The sequence below is a fragment of the Opisthocomus hoazin genome, chromosome 4, assembly GCF_030867145.1.
Source record: "Opisthocomus hoazin isolate bOpiHoa1 chromosome 4, bOpiHoa1.hap1, whole genome shotgun sequence".
In the NCBI taxonomy this organism is placed as follows: domain Eukaryota; kingdom Metazoa; phylum Chordata; class Aves; order Opisthocomiformes; family Opisthocomidae; genus Opisthocomus; species Opisthocomus hoazin.
The window spans coordinates 68,521,818-68,548,785 of NC_134417.1; the positions used below are offsets into that span (position 1 = coordinate 68,521,818).

Here is a 26,968-nt window from a genome sequence, read left to right on the forward strand (position 1 = left end):
TATTCTACTTATACACAGCAGAATATGAAATTTAAAACCTAAATTAGTTGTGTTTTGTTAATTAAGTTTCTGCACCAAATAACAAATCAAGCAACATTCTTCCTACGTGGAAAAAGTAACTAAAACATAAATAAAAATAAAACAGGAAATCCAAGGCAGGGCCTATTATGAAGAACTTTATTACGCTGATTAAACAGTCCTTGTATTTTCTGTTGGTGTTGCTATAGCAATATGAAAATGTGCGTTTACCTGAGCAAATAGCTATAGTAATAATCCCCACCTTCAAGCTGTTAAGCTAGCTTCTGCTTATTCCATGTCTACCAGTACCACCTCTTGTTTCTTACACCTGCTCTGTTCAAGCAACACCCAATATCTTTTAGAAAAAGATATGACATAAAAAGAGCAGCAGCAAAAAGGAATCTTACTGGTTTTACATGCCATAGCTGCCAAGAAAGTCAAAGTCCATATTTACCTCTGTCTGTGTGCTGGTATTTTGTAGCTCACAAAACAGCCTCTCTCTTCCGGGTACAGAATGTTGTTTTAATGATTCGAGTTCTTCTAAAAGCATTCTCTCTCTCTCTGCGACCAGGCTGTCATTCTCCACTGAGGCACGCTAAGAAAGAAGCGTTACAGAGGCACACACAATTTTTTAAGCTTCTGCGTATCAGTGAGTCGTGTCACTTCTAATTTTTTACATAGTCTGCACAATGAAATTTAAGTCCACTCCTTTAAATGGTTACAAAGACATTGAAAGCTTTCTAGAATGGAATAGAGCTACCAAGTACTTTTGGTATCTTACACCTTCCTTAAGATTTTCATACAATTTTTATGTTCTTTATGAAACACGGTCACAATGCAAACTGGAAGGAATTTCTGGATATTACATACTATAATACAGTATAGAAAAAAGATGAAAATGTTATTTTTACAAAAAGTCTACACACACTCTCTTTTAGAAGAGCTAGAAGTGTTCATGGTTTAAACACAATGCATACACTTCTATGCAGTTCTTATGGATAAACATCCTTGGCAATAAAAACTGGAGAAAAACCAGCAGCATAAGTTCTACTTACTGTTTTTTATCAGTTTCAGGAATTTGCAACCCCTGATGAAAGATGCAGTTGCAAATTGACAAAGAGGTAAAAGGAGAATGGATGTATATAGTGAAAGGAAAGATTATCAGGATAAATGATAGAAAGACACCTACAAAGCAGTTGGGAGAAACAGAGAGCTGATATTGATGGAAAAGACACCAGAGATACAACTGACCAGGTCTATAGACTCCCCAGCTCCTTGAGCCCAAACTTAAACAGAACAGAACCAGTTTTGGATAAGGTCTGAAGGAACCTAAAGCTTCACTACACAGTGAAATCAAAGAATTTTAGAATTCACTGATTACTATTTCCACGTGCATTTCTGCAACATCACATTGTCAAAACTAAATCAGAGCAAGACAAATTCTTCTGGATTCTGTTTACTTTGCCTCTCAAGGGAAGGAATCCTTGAAGACAAGTCTATAAATTACATTATTTTTGAATGCTTAATTATTAAGATAAATTAATGAGTTTCAATCAGCGTACCTTATATAGGCTTTGAACAGATGCAGAGTGACAGCCTTTAAAAAGGCAAAGAAACAGTGGCGTTTCCCACTAAACCCCGCAGATTTTATTCCATTCTAACAGTCAGCGAGCACTTCACCTCCCATGATTTAAAAAAAAAAAAAAAAAAAACACCACCAAAAAAACAACCCACAAAGCCAAAACACATTGCTTCAGGAAGCCACCAATACTGTTCAAATTCAGACCTCAAGTGGGGATGAGGAAAAACGAAGAACTCTGTAGTATTTCTAGCCATGGCTGGTGGCTTCATTGATGTAAATGGATGCTAGCCTGCATCCTGCACAGTGCTATGTATCTGAGAGGTGGCACAGTTTACAATGCATCTGCACTCGCTCACTCTTCTGGTTGCTGTGCAGCACTGCAGGTTTTCTCCAACTGATCCATCACTGACTGAGCTTCAGTTAAAGAAATATGCCTTTTAAACATATATGCATGTATGTGTTGGTACATACACACACATGGGGGGTGTGTGCACATGGGTGTGTACACATGCATACAGTAAATATCTGTGTGTCTCAATATATAGAAAGATACAAGTATAAACAAATATAAATCTGCCTGGTGATGTCCCTTCAACAACCCATGCTAACTCCTTGAGTCAGACTCCACATTACCTCAACTAATTGTACTTTAAGACTCTCAAGCTCTGCCAAGAGTTGCTCTTGATTTTCTTTTTGACGTTCCATTTGCTGCATGTGCCCTTGTCTCAATAATTCTGTTGCCTGCTGATGTTCCTGATATTGCCGTACTAGTTCCTGTCGCATGTCTTCCAAACGTTCCTCATAAAACAACAGCTGACTTGATGTTTCTGTGTCTGGTGCCATCATCTCACTGTAGTGCTGAAATATTGGAACTAAATTAGCACTTGATGTTCAACGACAGTTTCTAGTAAATATTTAAATAAATTTTAGAAAATACTTTCACAAATTAGCTATCATGAATGCATTATCTTGTTTTCTGCTTCTTGGAAGGTCCAGGCTTAGAATTATTCTCCATTTAATCAACAATTTTTTTAAAGTAACTGTGAACAGTGTTAACTTTCATGGTTTTTAGGTGTCAGGGATCTCAACAGAAAATACGGTGGCAAACATACACGTGTGTGAGTGTGAGTACAAGAACAGAAGTTTGAGAGAGCAGAATCATACAAAACATTAATATTACAGTTTATTCACTATGAAGATAACAGAAGATCAGAATATTTAACTGTTACACAAATTTGAAAGTGTAATTTTTGTTTTAACTAATGACAAATTTAATTAAAAAAATTAAATTTAGGATGAAATTGTGGAGTCAAAATTTATGACTTCTTTTTACCGTATTTATTCCACCTTACCCCCACCCCATGTTTGTGAAATACTAAATATATATTTTACATATTACTTTCATAATTTTTGTGTTCAGCCGATATCCTTTATCGCAAGGGACTCAAACCCTTTAAGCACTATTTTTAATCTGTTCCTTGCATAAACACTAGAATACAACCTAGCTTACAAAAAATCTTTATACAATTTATTGCCTGCAATACAGTTTTGTCCATGAAATGGAATAATCTAATTTCATATAACCAGTGTCCTACTCCATTCCTCACAGCACAGCACAATGATGTGATAGCCAGGCAGCACTCAGGAAAGAAGGGTAGATAATTTAGGTCTAAAGTTGTCAGCCCTTTAAGAGGGAAAGGGAAATATTTAAATGGAATTTTCATCTTATTTCTTTGCCGTTTTATCATTGAAATGAACTGTAAATCCATTGGAAAGATTATTCAGATATGGTGTTACACACTGCCAATTTTTTTTTTTCCATACTTACTGGTCTTTCTTCTGCCATAAGCCCTTTGACATGGGAAAAAAGTTCTTCAGAAACCACTGATTCATGTGTGGTTTGTCCTAATACGCAACCAGGCTTGCTATTAGAATGAAGCTGTTCTCCAAGTGAGATGATCTCACCAGACTCTTCACTGAGCTCCTTGCAAAGTGATTTCAATTCTTCTTCGTGCTTGCTGCCGCCTTCTGTTGCTTTTCCAAGAGGGCTGTCAACCTCTTCTTCACTACATTGCTTTTTAATTTCAAAATGCATTCCCTGTTGATGTACAATCTGTGTCTGTGGTGTTTCTTCCTTCTGCCTAGCAATTCTTGACAATTCAGTCTGTTTGGCAAATGCTACACTCAATGACACAATTACCTGAAAAAAAAAAAGTCTGTATTAGTTTATGCTTTACAACATCTCCTACTGCTGAAGAAACCTCATTGCTGACCATCAATAATATAAATGTAAGTACTAAAAGTTCTGAACTATGATTCTTCTTTTTTTTCTTTCAAAGGCAAATGGAAAGGTAAATGAACAGAGACATCTTGCCAATCTCATCAACAGTCATGTCTTAAAACAGACATACTGTATTTAAGCTAGTTTAATAAACTATGATGCTATTTTCAGTTAACAGTATTTCAGTCAACAATATTTAGCACAAGATTATCTAATTCTTTTTAAAAAAGATTCTATAAGGCAACTTTAAAACGTCCTGGCATACTGACATAAGTGCAGCTGTGCTAAGCTTCCTCTGTCTAAACCCCATCCTTTGTAAACATTTCACTAACTTGGAATTTTGGGCTGTATAAAGACAGCAGTGCCATGTGCCACAGCAGTTCTTTTCTAGATTTAGAATATAGCCATTTATAGCATAAGCTAAAAAAAGCATGAAAAAAATAGTATAAATAAATACAGAAGTGTTACACTTGAAAGGAACACACCTAACTCTTCCTTTCCAGAAAATGTAAGTTCGCCTTTTGAATTTAAACTGCTCTTAACAAAACACTAGCCAACCATGTACTTTGCTTTCCCATAAAGAAGTGTTTTCTTGGCAGCAGTTGAGAGAAACAGAACTTTTACTCCAGAAATGTGGATTACTTAATGTTATCACCCAGTGCTGGCTATAACATTCTTCTTTGACTGCAAATATTTTTAAGAAGTATTCCTTTATTTTTTCCAATTTTTAATTTATGTTAATTTGATTTGTATTTATGTCATGATATAATGAAAGCAGGGATAATTTTTCATTCCGCGAAGAAGTGAAAACTTTCTGGAAATCAAAAAATAAGTCAGTCCACAAACAATTTAATATACTCTACATATACAATCTTAATTTCACTTCTCATGTTTTAGAGAATGTCACCAGATCAAAAAAAACCTATGCATTTTACAAAATATATTAAAATGCACAATAAAAGCTTATCAGAAAATAGTGTGAAACAGTTAAGTTCAAAATCTTTCGAACTGAGCAGCTGTTAAGCCCAAAGTAGCAAGAAATCCACTCTCTGGATTTTCTAAATAAATTTTAGTGTCAAATATGGTTGCATGTTGTCCATTTTCTTTCAAGTTTTAAAGCAAAACACCACCACCACCCCCCACATGAACAGAAATTATGAGTTAGGAACAGGACCGACAACTAAAAAAAAAAAAACAAAAACTTTAAATGTTTCAGATTTTGGGTTTTTTTAAGACTTTTCTGTTCAGAATCCAAATTAAATAATTCCTTGTAAATAAATCAAGCAAAAGTTAGCATACGGTATGGCAACTGTCTGACTTGTCAGAAGTGGCAAATAGTATTTTTTAAACATATTTTAAAGTAACAAAATAAAAATAATACCTTTGCTATTTCTTCTTCTAATCTTTCTTGATACTGTTTTTCTAGCAATTGAACATCATCCAGATCATTCTGCATTTCAATTTCACTAGCAAGCTGTAAGAAAACCATGAAATCTCAGATAATGTATTTGCGCTTTTATTTCCCTAATTTTGAAAGTTTCAGTCTGACAGAGATTTTTTCCTCAATTAGGTTATCTTCATTTCACACAAATCACATAATTTTGTTCCACAACATAAATGAACTGGGTAAAAGTCTTTGCCTTGTTTCTACTTCAAAATTGATTTTAAAAGCTGAGTTTGCAACTATTTCTCTTCCAGCACTATTTAAATTGTCAAATGCAGAGAAAGGTGAGAAAGCACAGGATCACAGCATAAAACAGCATCACTGTTTTTCAGAGTGCATCATTTTGAGCCAGGTTTCCAGCAGTACTAGGGAGGAACGTATGGGGTCTTTTCCATCTGCACTTGATTTCTAAGACCTTTGGGATTTCTCCTAAACTGTGCAGTCTATAGTTCAAAAGTACTAGGATAATAAATAGCTCTTCTTCCATAACTAGTGTTTGAAGAAAAGTCACAATATTGTAAATCTCCTGAAGAAATGCCAGAATTTTAACACTCATTTGCTTCCACTTTAGTAAAAAGCAGCCCAACCCAAATGTCTTGTTTCAGAGGAAAAAAACAAAACAATTTAAACCCAGGACCAGTAAAGCAAGTTCCATTGCTCATAATTTCCAGACATTTTTTTCACCAAAATTTAAAGCTTTTTCCTCTAACATGGACTGTGTAACAGTATAGTATAGTATTAAGGTGATAATTACTTTATTACTACCAAATATTAGTCCATATTTCAGTTTCATCTTAGAACTTAAAGCATCTATATTATATTGACCATATGTATATAAGCTGTCAACTGAGTTTTACGATACCTCCAGTGCTTCATCTGTTCTTTGCCGATGAAGATTTTCAGTGCGCTTCACTTTCCCGAAGGCTTCTTTTAGCTTTATTTCTGAATCTGTGGATGTACTAAAAAGGTAAAAGAAGAAGAGGGGGGAAATAAATAAAGAAAAGCTAAAAAATCAGTATTTCAATACACATTATTTCTCCTCTATCCAAATATGCATTCAATGAATACACACATACAACATACACTGCAAATATTTTCTTCAGAACACACCTTTTTCCGTGCCATTAATTCCATATACTTGACTTTATAATTCATCTGCCTTCCAAACACTAGCTCTTCCTCTAAATGTAATATGCCTTAACATCAGTTTTGCCAAGCACCTCACAAACACCTTACTTTTAAACATGCCTGAGAATATTTTGTGCTCAGTAACAATACACAGTCAAGACAAAGACAAAAGTGCCTGTTTGAATCATATGAGAGAAAACAGAATGGCTATGTTAATGAAGCCATAAAAAAATCTAGACAAGTTATATTTATTTTGCTGCTTTTAAATTGACGCTTATCAACAGATGCACCACTTTCTTGTGTCATATAGATGACGCATACACAAGAAAACAGTAAGAAATACAGTATGATTCATTTTATATTTAGATACCAACATGCTGAAATATATTCAGAGACTGTTTTTTCCAACAAAACTGCCCACACATTCAGACCGCTATAAATCAGTAAAAACCAAACCACTACCACACACCACCAAAACTCTAGGTCCCCTTTCACTACAATTGAAAAAGACTTAAGAGACGTACATTGCCAAAAGGATAAGATGTAGTATCAAACCACCTAAAAAAGGACATGAATCCCTTGATAAAAGACAGGGTACAAAACAGATTAAGTTAGAAGGTAAGTTTATTGTCTGAGAGACTTACAATCTTAACTCCACTAAGGTTTTACTGAGACCATCAAGTTGTTTTTTTTTTCCTCAACTCGAAGTTCTGAGTATTTTGGGTGAATATTTATCATGAATGAAATCAGAACACTAACTATGAATTTAAAAATAATTTAGAAATCATATATGAATATTTATAACTTGTCCTGGCCAACACAGGAAGGACACAGTTTCCCAAAATGAATTTTGTGTGGAAGGACAGTTTCCCAAAATGAATTTTGTGTGGAAGGACACAGTTTCACAAAATGAATTTTGAAAATGCTCATAGCTTGGGTTTGTTTTTTTTTTTTTTTAAGGATTAAAACGTAATTTATTAAGAAGCCATGCAGTCCCTTAAAACTAAGCTCAGGTTAATAAATGTGTACTGATTCTACAAGGCAGACAGTGGAAAACAACAATACAAAACTACGGCCTCAGTCTTACAAATGCATAAACATTTGCAGAACTTGGACCTCTTATACACCTCAAAAACAAGCATATATGTAAGTATTAATTCATATGAGGAAGAAAAAATCTGGTTATTTTACTTGCCATTTCGAAGACTAGAAACATATTTCAAGGAATGAAAGGAAAACTGTTTAAAAGATAGAAAAACACAGATGGCTAAAAAACGGCTGGGGTCAAACAGTAAGGGAAAAAACAGCTGTTTGGTTCTGATGGGTCATGGTTGAAGGAAAACACTTTTATTTGTCTCAACTTCTAAGGATTTATCACACCACAGTCCTCTTGCTTTTTAAGCAAGTACTGTGGTATATCAAAAATTTAACAATTTCTAGAAACATCTAGACAATCTTCCCCCCTTCCCAGCAGCATCTCCTATTGCCACTGCGTCTACCCATTTCCCTTTTACAGTTGGGCACCGGACTATCAAATCCCCATAGTTCTCTCTCACAGAAGGGAGATTTGGATAAAAAAAAAAAAAAGGCAGAGAAACAGAGTGCATTTGCAGTACAGTAAATGAAACAAAAGGAAGGAATACGAAGGACAAAAATTGAAGAACAGGAAACCAGAGATGACACTGAGTAGAGCACAATCAATAGCACCCACCACTCCCTGAACACATCCAACGAAGCAGTGGAAGAATCAGGGAGCAGAAGGCAGCTGGCTCCACAGCTGTCAGGATCCCCCCAAGACACTTTCAGGTTTGAATGGCCACAATGGTCAGGGCCAGGAGGAGGCTGATGAGCATGTCCCATGGCCCATGACTTGGTCAAAGCCAGAATATGTCAAGTGGACCTCAAATTTGCCACAAACTTTATTGCTGCATATCATTCTAGAAAATCATCAATTCCATGCAACTATGCTACACGAGGTGTCTTTAAATATAAAGCACATTGCCTGGAGTTTCGAGGGTTAAAAGTAGTCTGTTGAGTTGTAAGTTGTGAAATTACTGCTAAAACGCTCCTATACATGAAGTGATATTTATACATTATTCCAATTATCAAATCGTCCTTTATTAACTGTAAAGATGTAACAAATTCTAAATGCTACACTACTTAGTTTGCAATGTTTATGTTGTTTCTTTGTAACAACTCATAACAACTCTTGAAGGAACCAACCAACACAAGAGTAATGTGTTTATAGGGAATTTCTCCAATTTTGAAGTAAACCACTTAGCTTTACATGAATGGCTATTTGAAACACTTCTTTTTGTACATAGTGCAAAGTTATAAGCATTGAAGATTCAATTTAATACCTTGTGTGGTCAGAGGACACCCCAGCACGCTGAAGCTTATCCTGCAGATTGACAATCTCTGTAGTGTACCTCTCTTCACTCGCTTTCAGCTGCTCTTGGAAATAGGACCGGAGGTGTTCCAGTTCTTGAGCATGCTGTTCCTCGAGTTGTGTTTTAAGGTTCCCTATCTCCTTCAAGCAGTATTCTTGAATCTTAGGATCTATATGTAGGTTATTTTCCGGGGGTGGGGAGGGGAGAATGAATTACATTAGTATAAATTAAAATTCTCCCAAGTTATTAGCAGTGATGGACCGAGTAATTACTGTAGTTAAAATTTTCTTCTGATACCATATCAATTACTTTTCCATAACAAATAATTTGAACTTTATCTTCCATTATATTTTATTTCCATCTTCCAAACCGTATTTGATATGGGTAACAGAACTTTAACTGCGTAAAACTGAAAAAGACTAAACCAAAACTGTTTCACAAAATATAATTCCAAAATATTTAAGAGATTTAAGAAAATCATAGTATAATACTGCAAAATCTGCAAAAATCTCTTATGTCCTTCAAGTTGCAGGAAGCTATGAATCAGTTAAACTTTAAAGTCATTGTCTTCTCTCTCTCTCTGCCTCTGAATGTGCGTACATTAAAAACAGCATATACATCTTTTTACCCATTAGACCCTGTGAAAAGGTCTGCAGACATTCCTTTCTTGTTTCCATACTGCGAGGTTCCTCTTCTTTCCTCCCTTCTGATGAAGACAGCCATGGTTCTTTGACCTAAAAAATAATCAAGTAAATACAAATGACAACAATCTGTCTACCAATAATGCAAAAATATTAACTGTAATTATAAATGTGTAAGAAGGGTTGGTGGTCAATGCATAAGAGAGTGTAATCAATGTTAACAATGTGTTTCCTTTTACAGTCTGAATGACCAAGTATATATTTATAGCTAGTTGATCAGCCTGTGCAGAATGTCTACTGTAAATCTCACACTCCTCTCCCTGAATATAAACTGTTAAGTCGTAATTCCTCTGAATCCAGGAGCACTATACTTCCTCTCTAAGGAGGAAGTATACTCTACTCCTCTAAGGAGAGGAAGACACTAATATCCTCCCCTCAGGCCCAAGATGCAGTTTTCACACACAAATATTATTTTGTACATGTATATCCATCAATACATGTGACCTGCAACCATCTCTAAATAGAACTGGTTAGTGTACTCCATTAAATACATGGAATTACCTAACTCCAAATTTACTGATAGAATTTGCCTTTAGGAGATGAGTGTAGAAGTCTGAAGCAAGGAAGACAACCTTTGCGGAGGAGGATCAGATTAGGAAACAAACTGGACACTAACAATTCGGTGGTGCATGATGGGATACACGAAGGGGTGATGAGGGAGCTGGTCTATGTTACTGCGAGGCCATTCTCAATCATCTTTTTAAAGTCACGGCCATTGAGGGACGTTTCTGAGGACTAAATAAAAGCAATCCTACCTTCAAGAAGAGAAAGAAGGAAGATTTGAGGAACTACAGGCAAGTCAACCTCACTTTGATCTCTGGGAAGGTGATGGAGCAAATAATCCTGGAAACCACTTCCAAAAACGTGAAGTCGAGCAGATACTCCATGTGGGAGTAGTAAGTATGGATTTATGAAGGGGAAATAATACATGACCTACCTTTTGACACCACCTCCCGTTACATACCCATTGAAAAACTGATGAAGAATAGGGATGGTGAGGCTGACTGAAAACTGGCTGAATTGCTGGGCTCAAAAGGTTGTGATCGGTGACACAAAGTCCAGTTGGAAGCCAATAACTAGTGGTGTATCTAATGGGTCAGTACCAGAGCCAATACTGTTGAACCTTTTCATTAATATGATGATGGGAGTGTACTCTCAGAAGATTTGCAGACTGTGCAAAACTGGGAGGAGTGGTTGATATACCAGATGGTTGTGCTGCTGTTTCAAGAGACCTCCACAGGCCAGAGATATCGGCTGAGAGGAGCCTCATGAAATTCAAAAATTGCAAATGTCAAGTCCTGCAACCTAGAGAGGAATAGCCCTGTGCATCAGTACATGCAGAGGACTGACTGGCTGGAGAGCAGGTTTACAGAAAAGGACCTCGGGGCCTTGGTGGGCACCAAGCTGAACAGGAACCAGCAATATGCCATTATGATGGAAGTCCAATAGCCTCTTGGGCTGCATTAGGAAGAGTGTTTGCCATCAGGTTAAGGGAGGTGATCTCCACTTAGCACTGGTGTTGGGGTCGATGTAGTTTGAGAGTTAGCATGACTAGGCCACTTAAGCAAAACAGTTAGCATAACTGAACAGGCCGCTGGAAAGGACAGCTAAGAATAAACATGATGTGGGTTAGCAAAAACAAGATGTGTTCAAGGACACGGATGCAGTCTGTTGCTATTAGCGTTAGTGCATAGTTACCAATCATAAGGGAATATGGGGTGCGTGAACAGCACGTGATTTATGTCTGTAGCCTATCCGAATAAGCGTGATGGCGTGTGCAGATATGAAAAATGTATATAACCACAAAAGCAGACCAATAAATCGGGATCGGCTGTGCATTGTATCAATGTGTGAGAGTCATTCCTGTCCCTGCATGGATGCTGAAACTCGGCACACTGGTAAGACACATCTCGAGTGCTGGCTCCAGTGCTGCACTCCCAGTATAAAAGAGAAGCGGATACATTGGCATGAGTCCAGCAAAGGGTCACAAAGGACACGATGGGCTTGGAGCACTTGTCTTACAAGAAGAGGCTAAGAGAGTTGGGAATGTGTACCCTGAAGAAGAGAAGGTTGTGCACTGAACTTGTGGAGTCTCCATCCTTGGAGATACAAAAAAATTGGCTGGACGCAGACTTGGGAAACTCTAGCTGACCCTTCTTTGTGGAAGGTGTTGGATTAGACAAACTCCAGAGGTGCCTTCTAACAGCCTCAGCCATTCCACGATTCTGTGACACGGTACTGGCTTTCTCCATTTTATTAAATCACTGCCTTGCTCTGCCACTCAAACAGGATACCTAAACACATTCTTCACTCGTCCTGAGGGAATTCATGCAACAGAGAAAATTCAAATGCTCGTATACTCATATGCCATAAGAAGTTTACCTGTTTACAGTCCTTCATCAGCCGTGTTTGAAGTGCTTTCAGCCTACTATATTCTTCCATTATCTTGTGTAGAAGTGCATCCATACGTTCTTGCACAGCTAAATGACACAGATAACGAGGGACTTTTGAAAAAGAATGAAATCAAGCATTTTACCGCAAATTTTAATACACTTCTTCCACCAATTTCCACTACAATGAAAACAGCACAAGAGAACACTCATAATAAAAAATAAAAGTGGTTCAGAATAGCGAGGAAATCTCTAAATCAGGCACATTAATTAGCACCTGAACAACTGATGGCATAATTGTCAGTCTGAAATACTTGAAATCAGTATATTTTTTTAATCAGCATGGTCGTACAATGCCATTACCTTGAGCTTGACTTCTGTGTGTTGGTAATTCTACAGTCAGTTTGTCTTTCACAGCAGCAGGTCTATGGAAAATATCCTGTTCCCTATCACCAGCTTCTACAGCAGCTGAAGAATGTTCACTCTGATTGTCACACAAAACCTGCATAAGAAATGAAACAAAGAAAAAAAAAAAAGAATTGTTTATCAATTTATCAATCACAATTCACAAAGGAAACAAGAAAAGTGGTGGCAGGAAAATAGTATTTTGTGAGTATTATGTTCTGTGGAAATGATAGCATAGATGTTCTGCTGAGTCATAAGAACCTAGACAATCCTAAAAACTCCTCATTAAAAAAACTGAACAGGTATGGAAAGACTTTTCATATAAAACATAAATACATATATTTTGGCATGACCATTTAATTCAGCCTGAAGAAGAGAAGGCTGCGAGGGGACCTTATAAATGCCTACAAATATCTGAAGGGTGGGTGTCAGGAGGATGGGGCCAAGCTCTTTTCAGTGGTGCCCAGTGACAGGACAAGGGGTAATGGGCACAAACTGAGGCACAGGAAGTTCCGTCTGAACATGAGGAGGAACTTCTTCTCTCTGAGGGTGACGGAGCACTGGAACAGGCTGCCCAGGGAGGTTGTGGAGTCTCCTTCTCTGGAGATATTCAAGACCCGCCTGGACAAGGTCCTGTGCAGCCTGCTGTAGGTGACCCTGCTTCGGCGGGGGGGTTGGACTAGATGACCCACAGAGGTCCCTTCCAACCCCTACTATTCTGTGATTCTGTGATTCTGTAATTTGGATCTGCCAAGTATTAAAATCTTGCATTGAGAGCCCTCCTCTACTAAAGCCAAAACCAAATTTACATCGTAAATATGTCTTTCTTGTAAACTGCAATTTTACTTGGAAGAAGATTCCCTGTGGCAGAAATTTGTATCTTTGTAGAGATTACAGTTCATCTTGTTCTTAAGTATTGAACAAATAGGGTAAAGGGGGTGGCAGACGAAAACTCAAGCAAATCATACACAGAATGCCTCATGTTTGTTTGTGCTATGTGGCCAGCAGAACAGCAGTCATATTTACAATGAGCAGGCAAACAGAAGATTTATCCATATGATTTCTGAAGATAAATGGTGATCACAAAGAAATCCGGCCTGTCCAGAGCACACAGTAAGATTCTTTATTTAAAGATTTTGGACTCTGCTAATGACATCAAATTCAACTCACAAAAGTAAAATCAGAATTTCTCCAAAAGCTCAACACGGAATCGTACAAATCAGCAGCATTGCTCCCTGCTCTGAAACAACTAATGCTGGAGACTCTCATTTAGCTGCTACTTTCTGTGAGCTACCGTGGAGTCCTGCTTAATCTCTCCTATGCTGGCTCTCAAGTGAAAAAGTTCTGCTACAGATTTTCCCAAAAAGGTGTTGAAAAAAGTCCAGCAAAGAAGGTAAAAAAAAACCCCTACCAAATCCAACCACTTGAAGTATTTAAGACTGGAAAACCATGACTTATAATGAAAGATGAAATCAGCTTAATGTTTCCAGAAATAAGTTTAATAAGTAACTTGCTGGTCAAAAAGTACCTGTAAGGACCATTTATTACTAGCAGTCTACAAAAAAACAGATGTGGCAAAATAGTATTATTGGTGGCTGATACTACAATACAGACTAAAAATAAGCTGCAAATTTTGACTACAATATTTAGTTACTGAAAACAATATAGACACCAATTTTGGTAGATTCTTAGACACTTCTAAGTCTTTGAAAGACATGCTTCAGCTAACAAAGAAATTACTATCTTACTGTAGATACGTCCTGCCTGTAAATATATGCGTGACATCAGACCGCTGTTAAATCAAAACCTTATAGTCAAAGACACACAGCAATAAAAAAAAAAAAATCTGAACTAGCAGACAAAAGACAAACATTATATAGAAGATTAAGACTAGGTATAAGATAGAAGAACTATTTGGAGAAGGGCGTAAAACAGTTTAGGAAACAAAATAAAAAAACCCTTGCAATGTTATTTTGGAACACCAGCTTTAGCAGTCTCTATTCTAAGATCAATGCAAAGAGAAAAGCTATAAAGAAAACCTGTGAAAAATTATGTAGAAAAATAGGATCACTTACTGTAGACGTAATTTTTCTTTTTCAAAATTGCCATTTTAAAAATGGCTATTTGTTAAGTCTTACCTGAGCAAGCCTAGAACATTCCTCAGTTACAGCTTCATTCAGCTTTTCTATAAGTCTTTGTGTAGATTTGACTTCATCATCTATGAATACAAATTAATTCATATTATTTTTAAACACTAGATGCACAACAACTTTTCAAAGGCCTATTTTCCTGCCTCGGTGAGGTTGCCTCTTCAGCTCTTAGAACGGCATAGATTTTGTTCCTTTCTTTCTTTCTTGCTCCATCACAGAGTTAGAACTGCATGTTCAAGCGGAGTAAGTGATAAAAAATGGCTTTGTGCGTTAGTGAGCTCTAGAAAGATCAGACTTTACAGAAACATACTAGAGGGCAAAGAACTTAAGCCAAAAAATTACACAAGGGTAGATCATGGGATGACAGAAAAAGCAGGGATAGAAATGCAGCATGACAACATAAAAGCTCACCGAGGCAAAAAGTAATAGCAAAGAAGTAACAGCAAAGAAGCTTCATGTGGGCAGGGAGCCAATGCAGGAATTCAAAGAATAGAGAATGAAACAAGCCAAAAATATTTTGCGGATGCATTTGCTTATTATTTCAGTACGAATACAACCTTGTATGTGAATCTATTATATAGTTCTTTACAATTAATCGACCTAATACAAACAGCAAAACATGAGTTGTAATACTTCCTATTCCTTCTATATTTTATATTATTATTATTTGGGGGGGGGGGGGGGGGGGCGGGGAGTTTAAGTACCCTGAGTAATAGACTACTTGTAATGGGTAAATAATCCGGTACAAAACCACTTCAAAATACTCTACAAAAAAATTATTGGAGAGCTACATGCACAAACTCCTGTGCTTGTTTTCTTTTAAATACACTGTTTTTCACCTCAAGAGCTTCACTGCCATAATTCTGGTCAAGTTACCTGCTTGTTGAATTTTCAAGGTCTGGAGCTCCAGCTGATGCATTTTTTTAAGATCGCTCATCTCCTGTAGATGACGATGTACAAGCTCCTCTTTAAGACTGCAAAGTGCGCTCTCTTTTTCTGCTTTCAGGTACTCACGAACCTGGTCTGTGTGAGCTGAATAGACCAGCGACAGGCAAATGCGCTGCGCTTCCATTTGTAGCTGTAAATCAGTCTTTGAATAAAAGTACGTATTTTACAAAGAGTGATAAACAAGAAAACAAAAAAGTCTTGTCTTTGTGAATTTCTGAAATTAGTAATGCATTAAATGGACTGCTGCATATATGGTATACATTAGGTAATTTAAATATACACAGTTCGGAAAATTGAATTGTAACAAAATAGTATGACACTTCTTCAACTTGAAATAAAAATTGAACTAAAATCAATGAAACTCGATATGCTTCAATTCCAATTTTGCAGCAATAAAACCCCAATGTGTTCTGTCTCAATGAAGTGACAGCAATATCACTACCAAAAGAGTAGCTTAAGGAAGTTCACTCCAAATACAGAAAAAAGACTGTATTATTAGCACACCTTAAAAAAAATTTATTTGCGATGCATGTAGTTCTAGTCTGCACCTTTGGGGATATTCTTGCTAAAGCAAAAACATGTTTAGGATACACCACTACAGAGCTACTTAGAGTCCAAGTTTGCAAAGGTTTTTAGACACCTCTGGACCATAATGATTTCTTAGTTCTACGGCAGGAAACTGCAAGACCCCTATCACATCCTCACTAAAAAAAAAAAAAATAAATTTAAAATGTACACTATACAGCTTTAGCTCTTTTCTCTAATTTCACAGCTGTATTCAGTGTAGCCGTGCTTGTGATTTTATTTCTTAGGAAATGAATGAACTACAACACAACATTAAATTAGATAGTGGTGGTTTTGGTTCACTGTTAGGTGGATTTTTAGAACACGGAAAAAACAAACCAATCTAAAAAAACAGAAGAAGACTGGTTAACATCTATTTCTACCAAAAACTTTGTTGAACATTTTTTGCAACATGCTATTCCACTTCATCACTGTATATAAATTTAAAACCAGGTTTATGATTCTAGCACCTAATTAAATACTGGTAATTCAATACTTAGCTATTTTTATTGGCAAGTAACAATCCTTTCCATACTACCTGCAATTCATTTACAATACGAAAAAATACTTGCAAAATCTCTCCAGCAAAACACGGAGATTGGTTAGAATCACAGGATAGGTGTAAATTCTGTATCTTCACACATCTCTTCACATGCTTACATCCAGATACATTTCTTAAGAAGTGATAACCACATATACACAAAAACTTTGACAACTGAAGATTAGTATTTCACAAGTTTGATAAAACATGACTGAACAGGTCAAGAGTTTCGTTATCTCTTTATATTGTTTTAGTGAGTACTTAGAGAACTGAAAAGCTAACCACAGATTTAAAAACTATGTCCTAAATAAGTTTTCACCTCAAGTTAGTTAGTTAAATGCTACATCAAAGTGTGAAGTGCTCTAGATGTCTTCTCCTTACCTTTTGTTGTTGTTGTTGATTTAATTAAGTGTAAGGGAAGAGTATTTCTTTCACTGAAAAATAGCATCCTTACACACACTGACTATGGTTATAGTTCTAGTCATTCATGTAACCACTTCCAACCATTGGTCGTGCTGCCATACACAGGTGACCACACACCTGTACTTCAAAGCAGCTAACCGGAAAAATACGAGGGAAATTTCCAATTGCAAGCTTCTACAAATTTTCATAGGTAATTTATTTTCTATACTGCTTTATGTAACATACCTGTTCTGACTTTAATGCATCCACTTGCTGCTGAAGATTATTATTTTCACTCTGTGCAATGACTACTGATGATGTTTCAACTGTCAGCCCATCTGCCATCCCATGCAAATGTTCTACAAAAGACTGCTGTTCTGGTTTCAACATTTGCTGAACTTCCTTTCTTTTTGTTACCTCATGACTGATATCTTTAACTGAACCTAGATTTCCTCTTACATTTATTCCTTCATCAGCTTTATTCCTCAGACCAAGGGTTTTAGTTCTACTTTCAGATGCTGGAGCAGCAGTCTTTAGAGCTTTTCCTTTAGAGCATTTCGTCTTAGGTTCATTAATACTACTATTTCCCCTCTGAGCATGGCTAATGACGACTTCCAGTTCTTCACATTTTGCTAGAATTTGTTCTTTCTCATCTTTTAAGGATTTAACTTCCTTATTTAAATGACATATTTCACTATGCTTTGACTTCAACTGTTCAGAGAGATCGGAAAGTCTCAGGGATAATTCCAGTTTCTCACGCTGGGTAACCTCAAGTTTTTCCATAAGTTCCGTTGCATCTTTCTCAACAACTTCGCCAGCCTGAAATGTGTCTGCCCTGGACACCTTGATTTCATTACTCCCTTCAAAAGCAGAAGTTTTAGTTTTAAATAAAACTGGTCTATCGCTTTGTAAGTGGTGAAGCTTTTCATTCAAAGCTTTGAGTTTGCTTTTATATTCAGCTTCCTGCTTATTCTTGTTCTCTTCTAACTCAGTTTTTGCCTTCAGAAGACTTGCACATTCTTTCTGCAGCTCTTTATAGTTAGCTTCAAGTTTTTTCTCAGTAAACGAAAAGGCGCTCTTTTGACTTTCAGTATCCTCTTGGAGTTGACTGTTTTGCTTTTTAAGTTGCTCATTTTCAGTAATCAGCTTTTCTATTCTTTTTTGCAAGTCCAAGATTTCTGACTTAGAGCTAACACTGTTATTAAAAATGACATTTTCTTCAGAGCTTACCAACATACTGTTTAATTTCTCTTCCAGAACTTTATTTTCCCCCTTAAGTAGGTTATTTTTCGTTTCAAGTTCTGAACATGTTTTTTGAAGGATATCTTCTCTCTCCCTCATTTGTTCCTCCATCAGCTCAGTTTTACGCTGCAGCTCTTGAATTTCCTGTTCAAGGGCACCTTTTTCTTTTTCCTCTTGCCTAAGCACTTCAATTTCTTTCTGCAGCTCCTGGATTTGAAGTGTAATTTCTTCAGATTTAGAATTCACAATAGACTGCTGTAAATCTTTTAGGTTTGAAATCTCTAATATCAACTGGTTTTGCTTTGTGATTAAGTTGTCTTTTTCATATTGCATGGCTTCTATCTTTTGACTCATTTCATTTTGGACCTCATCTAACTGCTGTTTATGGTGCATATTCAAGTTATCTTTAAGGTTTTCCATGTTTGCCATATGCTCTTTTTGTAAGTCTTCTTTAAGTCTGGAAAGTTCTTCTTCATGACTAAATAGAAGCTTTGTTCTCAGTCTCTCTAATTCTGCTTCTTGAGATTCTGCCATCCTGTCCAAAACTGCATCCTTCTCCCTTTCTAGCATTTCAAGTTTTATTTTGTAATTTGTGACTTCCGCCTCATGCTTTAACTCCAATTCCTTCCTAAATTCTGAGGCAGAATCCAGCTGAGTTTTTAAATCTTCAGTCACAAACTGGTATTTTTCAGCTTCATTTAATCTATATTCCATCTCCACTATAGTTTGTTTGGCTCTTTGAACTTGCTCTCTTGAAAAATTCAGCTCTTGGAAAAGATCTTCAATTTTAGTTTGCTGAAGAGACTTCTCTGCTGAAATAATTTCCATTTGTTGTGACAATTCTTGCTTTATTTTTTCCCTTTCATTATCAGCATCTTGCAATTTCACATTCAATTCATTAATTTTAATATTCATTAAATGCATTTGATCATTATTAACATTCTCATTCAAACACAGACTTGAAGTTTTCTCCAGTTCTACTTTTTGTTGTGAAAGACGCTGTTCTATTTCCATTGTGTGTTGCTTAATTAATTCTTGCTTCATTTGTACAATCTGCTGGCCATGCATCTCATCCAATTCAGCCTGAAGCTGCGCCAGTCTCCTTTGTGTTTCTAACTCCATTCTTTGCACAATGTCAGCTTCAGACTGGCTGTCTCTATAACATCGTTTCTGCAGTTCTTCCACAGTTCCCATTAATTGTTTTACTTCATCAGAACATTGTCTCTCTTTCTGTTTGTAGGTGGTAAGTTCAACTCTCATATTACTTATCTCCAGGTTCTTTAGCGAAATCTGTTCTTTCAATTCTTCAAGTGATTTACTGACATCTGATAATTTTTCCTTAAGTTGAAATGACTTTTTTTCTTCTTCTCCAAGTTTTGCTTCCAACTCTTCAACTAAAGCTTCTTTTTCTTTCAGTTTACTCAAATCTTCACCCTCATTTTTGTGCTTTTCCTTCAAAAAAACCGAGGAAAACCATGTTCTTATTTTTAGGTCATTATCTGAACATATAAGAACATTTATAGACTTAGGTATCTAAACACAATGCCTTTCTTTAGAAGGTTACTGATAATTTATAAAAATTAAATATTAATTATTTGTTGACCTCACTCAGAAGTTATTACCGTTGGAATAAGTGACAATTCCTGCCCTCTCTTGCCCCCCCACATCACCCTCCATGCCCCCCCAGAAAAAAAGAAAAAAAGAACTTCCATTTCTTCCAGTTGTGCTCTGACGCATCAAAAAATTTTTGGTGCAATCTACTGAAAGCTTTGTCTTTTGTCACTTATAGTGACATTTGAATGTTTTTAGGTACTTTTAGGACGTTGTTCATGAGGGATAATAAAAAAGTACATGAAGAAAGGAACTCATTATTTCCTTAAGACAGAAAAGATTGTTTAAGCAGGTTGTTTTAAATTTTTTTTCTAACAAAATTATGTCATTTAATGAAGGTATTCTAATACACAGCATAGCTTCATCATTCACTGTAAATATTTCTGCAATTTCATAAAACATGATACATAATACTGACATTAAATATTCAGTTTTAAATTATACACATATTGTTAGTTAACACAATCAGTCTTAAAAACTTAAAATCTTTGTATGCATTCTATGCACGCTCATAATCTGTGCTTTGGTCCTTGCATTTCAAAGGAACTACAAAATAATGAAAAGAAAAAAAGAGATCTTTCTAGTAAGGAACCTACCATTTCATATCTTGTAATTTTGTCTTGAAGACATGTAATCTGCACTTCAAATTCTTCATTCTTTTTCTGATAATTCTTCAGCAGACATTCTTGTTCTTCTAGCTGTTGCTGATGTGAAAGTATCTGTTGTTTGGCTTGCAGTAAATCAGCAGCTGTGCAACTATGGCTGGTGTTCCTTAGGGCTTCGCTTGCCTGCAACTTGAATGTTAAAATAATAAAACGTAAAATATATCAAGTTTTTCAGAAACAGCTTGCACTACAGAAAGAGTGATCTTTATTTTCTTCTTCCACATCAGAAGCTCAAAGACTATTGCAAAATTTTACAAGTTCTTTTAAGAGGAACCAAAATATCCTTATTCTTCTAGGATGGCCAACCAATAAAAAATATTTAATATTAAATTGTTTTACAGTGAGCTAGCACAGGACAGCAGTGTCTCAGAAATTTCTAAGTAGTAAAATGAACCAGTTGTAATTACTGTCCCCAAAATCAGATTTTTAATAATAAAAACTCAGGCTTCAGTATATAATCTGCCTGAAGCTCAAAAAAAGCTATATAAAGTGCCTAAACAGCACAAAATACTACAGCATTCAATTGCAACACTGTAAGCTGTAGTCATGCAGAATTAAGTGTCCGTGGCTCCTCCATCACCAATGCTTTTAACAACAAATGGTTCTCTGAAACTTGAATTTGTTACTTAAATTACCTTCTAATAACACCACAAGAGGCTGGTTTCACCCTAAAATATCGGAAGGACTGGAGCATGAAATGGTGGCCCACTAAAGGTGATGGTTGGCTGTTTTGATTTAAAAGGGAACAGGTTGGACCTCAGCCCAAAGCTCTGAGAACTAATTACACAAGTGTTTTTCCCCAAGGTAACTGCCATCATCCAGTATTTATCAGAAGCTATCGCTACACACTAGGGATGAAAACAGACTAATCTTTATTATTTTATAATAAATTCGTACAATAAATCAGGTACTATAATGGAAGACCAGTAAAGTGACTGCTGATCCGTACAAAGAGAAAAAAATCTTCGAAAATGCACAAAAAAATCTGTGATTTTGCAGAAAGTAGCTATTTATAGACTCTGCAAAGTGACACTAATTTTCAAACCCCAAAAATATTGGTAGTGCTGTAACTTACATGCTGAAACTGAATTTGCAGTTTTTGACTTTGTTCAGTAAGCTCTAAGAACTCCCTCATAGTTTCATCCTTTTCTTTCCGTGCCTGCTGTAGGTTAGTAGTGAGCTGAGTGATAATGTCATCTCTTTTTTTGATAGCAGCTTCAAATTCTTGCAGCTACAAAAGATAAAATTTAAACTATTAGTGCACATCAAAGCCATAGACAAAAAAAATGCTACCTTATGCTAGTTAAGCAGGAATACATCATCCCTAACCTCTCCTTTAAAAGATGTCACACAGACTTATGGGAGCATTTACGTTTTCACAAACTATTCATAAGTATTTCAGACACAGATTCTTTTTCCCCTCATTTAACGATATATGACCTCCCCATAAAATATACTTATCAAAGAACAAAATCTGAACCTTTAAGAAGGTTAATTAGTTAAATATATAACTTGCTTTCAAACTAAAAAGCATGGCCACATAAACAAGCCATCATAAAGGAATTCAGTGTATCTACTTACAGTGTTTCAGCAATTTTGTACAACTACGCATGTCCACACACTTTTCCCGCAATAAATGCAAGTTATATCATCTCCCATCAAAAGAGGAATAAATTACATTCATCGTACTAAAAGCATATAACGGAGACCATGCAGTATCTTACATTGTAAACTCAGAGAAACTATTCATAACTACATGAGAGAATCAGCTCAAGCTGCCAAACTGAGTGTATTTAATAGATGAATCTTCTGCAATATGTAATGATGAAGAAACAATAAAAGTACAGAAAAAAAAAAAATCCTCTGCTAGTGTTCCATTTTTTGTAGGATTACACTCAGGCAGCCAGAAATTCTACAATACTAACTGGGACTATTTTCATGTGCAATTACATAATTAGATATGTTATTCACTTTAGAGTCATTTTGTCAATTTGAACTGATTCAAGATTAGTAGAAGCTCCATCTCTATGTACTGCACATTTCTCAAACCATCAGTCGCCTTCCCTAATTGTTTTGTTTACAGCGTTCCCAAAAAATAGCTTCTCCAGGTTATATCTGAGTGTTGAAGTAAAATTATAATGCTTCCAGATACAGCTTACTGATTTAGAGGATAGGGACATTATTCAGCAGGACATAAAAAAAAGAAGTCCCTTAAACAAGCCAAACTACGCAAAGAATTTGAAGAAATTCTTTTAAAGTTCTTTTCAGAATGCTGCAGTGAACTCCTACTTTAAAAACACAGATATAGTGGAAATACTAGATGTTTGTGATAATAGAGAAAATTAGGAACAGAACAGACAGTTAAGTGTCTCATACCTTTCCTTTTGCATCTGTTAATTAAATTGAATAACTAAATTTATCTGTTCCGACCCATACACTCTTACATAATTTTCAACTTCTTTTATTAAATCTTTTTCTTTAACAAACAGGTTGAACTAAAGCACACAACAACTTCCACACTCCCCTTTTACAATTCTTTTGTTTCTTCTGAAAAATAAACCATATGCATTTCTCAACTGATATATTACGCACAGTACCACTATGATACAAAAATACACTGCAACTATTAAAACATTATTGCACCACGACCTGTTTTAACATATTTTAAATTTTTTAAATGTTTACTATTTTCAAAATAGCAATCATAGGCATTTAAAAAATGTAAACGTTTTCACTTTCACCTTTTCCAGGAAAAACTAACACTAGTCACAACTGCAAGAAACTAAAATTATGCCTATGTTCTTTATTATGCCGTAGTTCTGACTATTATGTTTAGCACAACAGATACTGGACACAGTTATTAGAAGCTAAGTTTGACTTAAAATGCAACACCAGAGATTCACCAACGGACAAAGGAATGATAAACCACCTTCTCCAGGGCAACCACTTAATAGTATGGTGGAAAACATGTCATCCATTTTCACAGACAAAATACAAATGAAAGCAGAAAAAACTATAAATGTGCAATAATAATGAACGTGAAAATGACTGAATATTAGAACACTTCTGGTATTCTATAGTACTTTGCAAAAAACAGAAAAACACAATGATGTGTCCTGACTTCAAATTAAGAGAGATAAGACATCAAGCATGACAAAACACTGACTTCAGTGCATTGCACCACTTGCTCAAACTGTAAGAATAAGTATTTAATATTCTTTACTTTAAAATCTAACTTTAAATTCCAATGGTATTTCTGAAGTAAGAAACACTTCCCTGTAATCCCGAATTATTAGAAGTTTATTAAAATATTCTGACACAGTTGCCTTGTATTTCAGACTATGAAGTCTGATATACAAATAGCTTCTTGGTTCAAGGATCAATTCAGTTATAGCATTCCTTAGGAAGCAAAACCTGAGTTTTTTTGATCTTGGAGGAACAGGAAGGCATTAAAGAAATGCAGTCTTTGCACAACTAGAGAAGAATTAGGGCTTTTCTTGAAGGAATTCATTTTTCCATTGCTGATTTGAAGAAAGTCACTGTGAAGATGACTGGAATTTTAGTCACAAATTACAGGGAAGAAGGACATACAATGGAAATGCCATTCAAAGAAATAAAGTGCATGGTATGTGATTAAAAGAAATTATGTGTAATACCACACACTGACTGCATTCTGAACAGCTGCCATTAAGTGTGAACTGTTTCAGGTGATGCTTGCATTTTTGCATGTAACCAAGTAGCAAGTAGAAAGCAACACAAGGTAATTATACCTGTTGCAATCCTTCTGTACCATATGCTGCCCTCATTTCTTCTAGCTCTCTGTTTAGCTCTTCAATCTCTTGCTGTTTCCCAGCCAATTCATTCTCCATCACCTCTAGCTGCGTGTGAGAGTGCTGCATTCCATGCTCAGAACAAAGCTCTCCAGCTCCAAATTCTTCTTCCTAAATCAATCCAAGCTCCTTAACATGCCATTTTTTTATGCTTTATCACAGTAAGTAAACTCAAATATCAAATTCTGTATCAAATGCCACCTTAGCACATTAACACACAATACAGCATCAAAGATCTTATTGCCATGGTAACCTCCTTTGTTAGTATAATTCACACCTCAGAAGCACTGACAAAGCGTTTCTGCAAGTTCTGCTTTGTAATCTTAGCCTTAATAGAAGTAGTAAATTGTTTTGCATTTCAAGTCTAAAGATACATTATATTAATACAGGACAAACAATGCAGATGCAGAGCACAGCATGCAAAATAAAATATTAGGCAACAACATAGTTTTTATTCAAAACAAAATTGCTGGAGGTTTTTAGTATTCACCATTAGTATTATGATTCAATTTGCAATACTGTACCCTGATTATGTCTGCAGGTATAGCTGTTCTTGTCACAAAACTGCAACCATTTACCTGTACAAAGACAATTTCTAAATACATTATTCTTTGAAATAAAGCTTGATTTCTATTTTCCATTCATTTGAATCTGATGTGGTGATTCCTGCAGACCCACGGGAATTTTCACGCTACAAAAATTTATTTCATTTGAAATACAAAATAGCTTTATATATAGTAAATTGCATCACAGTAAGTATAGGCAACAGGTAAACCACCCCAAATTGCAAAAATAGATATTACTGTCTAAAAACAAAAACCATATTATGCATTTAAACATCAAGAGAAAACAAAGGAATTCAGATTTAAAGGTCAATGCAAAGCTTTATACTTCAACTGATTAAAATGCAGTAGTATTGTATTTTAAATTATATGTGTAATATTTCTATACATTACTAAACACATTTACACTTTCTAAAATGTATTTATACACCCCAAGATTTACTGTTTCTGAAACTCACAAATCTCTGGATAGTGGATGAAAGGCAGTATCATAGACTCTTATCCTCAATTTGAAAGAATTTCTTAACATTGAAAACGAGCAGAAATTATACATTTAACATAAGACATTTGAAAAAAAATCCTTTTTCACTCACCTAAGACTGCAACCCCTTTCGGCTTCTATAAGAATTTTGGTTCTACAGACTGTGCAAACAAGTAACAATGAATTTCCAATGGGCAAGCACAAGCCAAAGTAGCAGTTACAGGTAAAGTAAAAAAAAAAAAAGAAATGAAAAGAACAGGCTGCATACTTGTGAGTAACCATAAAACAGACAGGCAGGCTTTTAAAACAGCAGACCAGTGTTTTGAAATGAGAAAGCAAGAACAGCTGTATTTCCCCTCAGAGCTGTTTATTACATCAGAGCCTGAAACAAAACTAATGGTACTAGAGATGGAAAGGCATCATAGCATTTAAGACCCAAATACTACGTTTACATCAAAAAAGAAGCAATACTTCTCAGACATCTGCGATAGTCTAGATCAGGGCTTATTTACAGAGGACTATCACGTCTGAGCAAATCAGTAAGTTACCCGACATGGAAGTACACTATTATAAATGGGATCAATATAGTCGTCGAGTTTGTATTAAGAGAATAATAAACCTGCATTAGACAAGAATTTGCAGAGCTGACACAGTGCCCTTTCAATTCCTGACTTCCTCAGTAAAAAGGAAGACACCACAGAGAGATCATTACCTTATTTTGGAAAAAATAAAGAAAATTGCAGCAAACAGCAGTCCAAGCAACTCACAGAGGCACTGCACACCGTTAGTATATTGCCAGATGTTCGCTCTACATTCAGACATATAAACGCCTACACAGCGCCTAGCACCAATGTCTTTGTTCAGATTTTGGCGCATGTCCCGGACTAATAACACTAGCAGTTTAATAGAAACTCTATTATGAAATACTTCTTTACCTTTTTTTAACTCCTTTTTTATTTAGGCTTAACTGATAGAGATGTAGTGTGTGATTTTTGCAGTCTACGACAGTGGACATGCTTCTTTTTCTGTGAATCATTTCTATGTTCAACAGTCAAAGACTCTTAGATGCTTTATAACAAGAGCTATTAGGAAAGATATAAAAGCCTTATCTCCTTAGACGTCCCAGGCTCCTTAGCAGCTGAAGTTTCTACAAAAGACCTTTTACTTCTAGAAGGGATTTTGCTATACACATACAAAACCACCGCCTGGAACTTTGGAAATCCCGCCTCATTTCACAGGAGCCTAGCTCTTAGACATCACAGTAGTGAACCACAACAAATGGTTGTTTCTCATCTGGTACTTCCTCCTCCCAAATGCCTTATGCCTTCTGGTAAAGTGCGAGCTGGAACATGGCAAGGCAACAAACTGCAGTGTAACCTACGGAAAAAGCAGCCAGCAGGCCACAGCAGGGTGCCGCCCCGGTGGGAGCCCCACGAGCAGCCTGGCAACTTCTGCCATGACAGAAATTCCACCACATCAGAGCGGACAGACAGTTGGGGCTGAGTTATTAACTTCAAAAATATCTTAATTTAAAATTAACTTTTTCTTCACCTGCAATATATGAAGACTGTAGCCCAGATACCAACTTCAGTGTCAACAGATGTCTACACAAGGCCTATCGGGCTTCTACGT

The 26,968-nt window shown here is 36.0% G+C and overlaps 1 protein-coding gene across 7 annotated transcripts in view; it reads right to left on the reverse strand.

Moving 5' to 3' along the window:
• Nucleotides 1-26,968, reverse strand: part of AKAP9 (A-kinase anchoring protein 9) — a 119,995-nt gene that overhangs the window by 55,094 nt on the left and 37,933 nt on the right. For 4 of the 7 annotated variants that reach the window (XM_075419356.1, XM_075419355.1, XM_075419360.1 and 1 more), the window contains exons 4-19: nt 24,817-24,870; nt 24,233-24,403; nt 21,538-21,693; nt 20,394-20,591; nt 17,191-19,638; nt 15,366-15,579; nt 14,478-14,557; nt 12,298-12,436; nt 11,927-12,024; nt 9,472-9,577; nt 8,814-9,012; nt 6,188-6,284; nt 5,263-5,355; nt 3,429-3,800; nt 2,234-2,458; nt 473-613 (exon numbers count right to left, since the gene is read on the reverse strand). In XM_075419356.1, coding sequence (XP_075275471.1) covers nt 473-613; nt 2,234-2,458; nt 3,429-3,800; nt 5,263-5,355; nt 6,188-6,284; nt 8,814-9,012; nt 9,472-9,577; nt 11,927-12,024; nt 12,298-12,436; nt 14,478-14,557; nt 15,366-15,579; nt 17,191-19,638; nt 20,394-20,591; nt 21,538-21,693; nt 24,233-24,403; nt 24,817-24,870 — 4,791 coding nt within the window. The remainder of the gene's footprint in view (nt 1-472; nt 614-2,233; nt 2,459-3,428; nt 3,801-5,262; nt 5,356-6,187; nt 6,285-8,813; nt 9,013-9,471; nt 9,578-11,926; nt 12,025-12,297; nt 12,437-14,477; nt 14,558-15,365; nt 15,580-17,190; nt 19,639-20,393; nt 20,592-21,537; nt 21,694-24,232; nt 24,404-24,816; nt 24,871-26,968) is intronic. The other 3 variants (XM_075419359.1, XM_075419358.1, XM_075419357.1) reach the window with 2 other exon arrangements.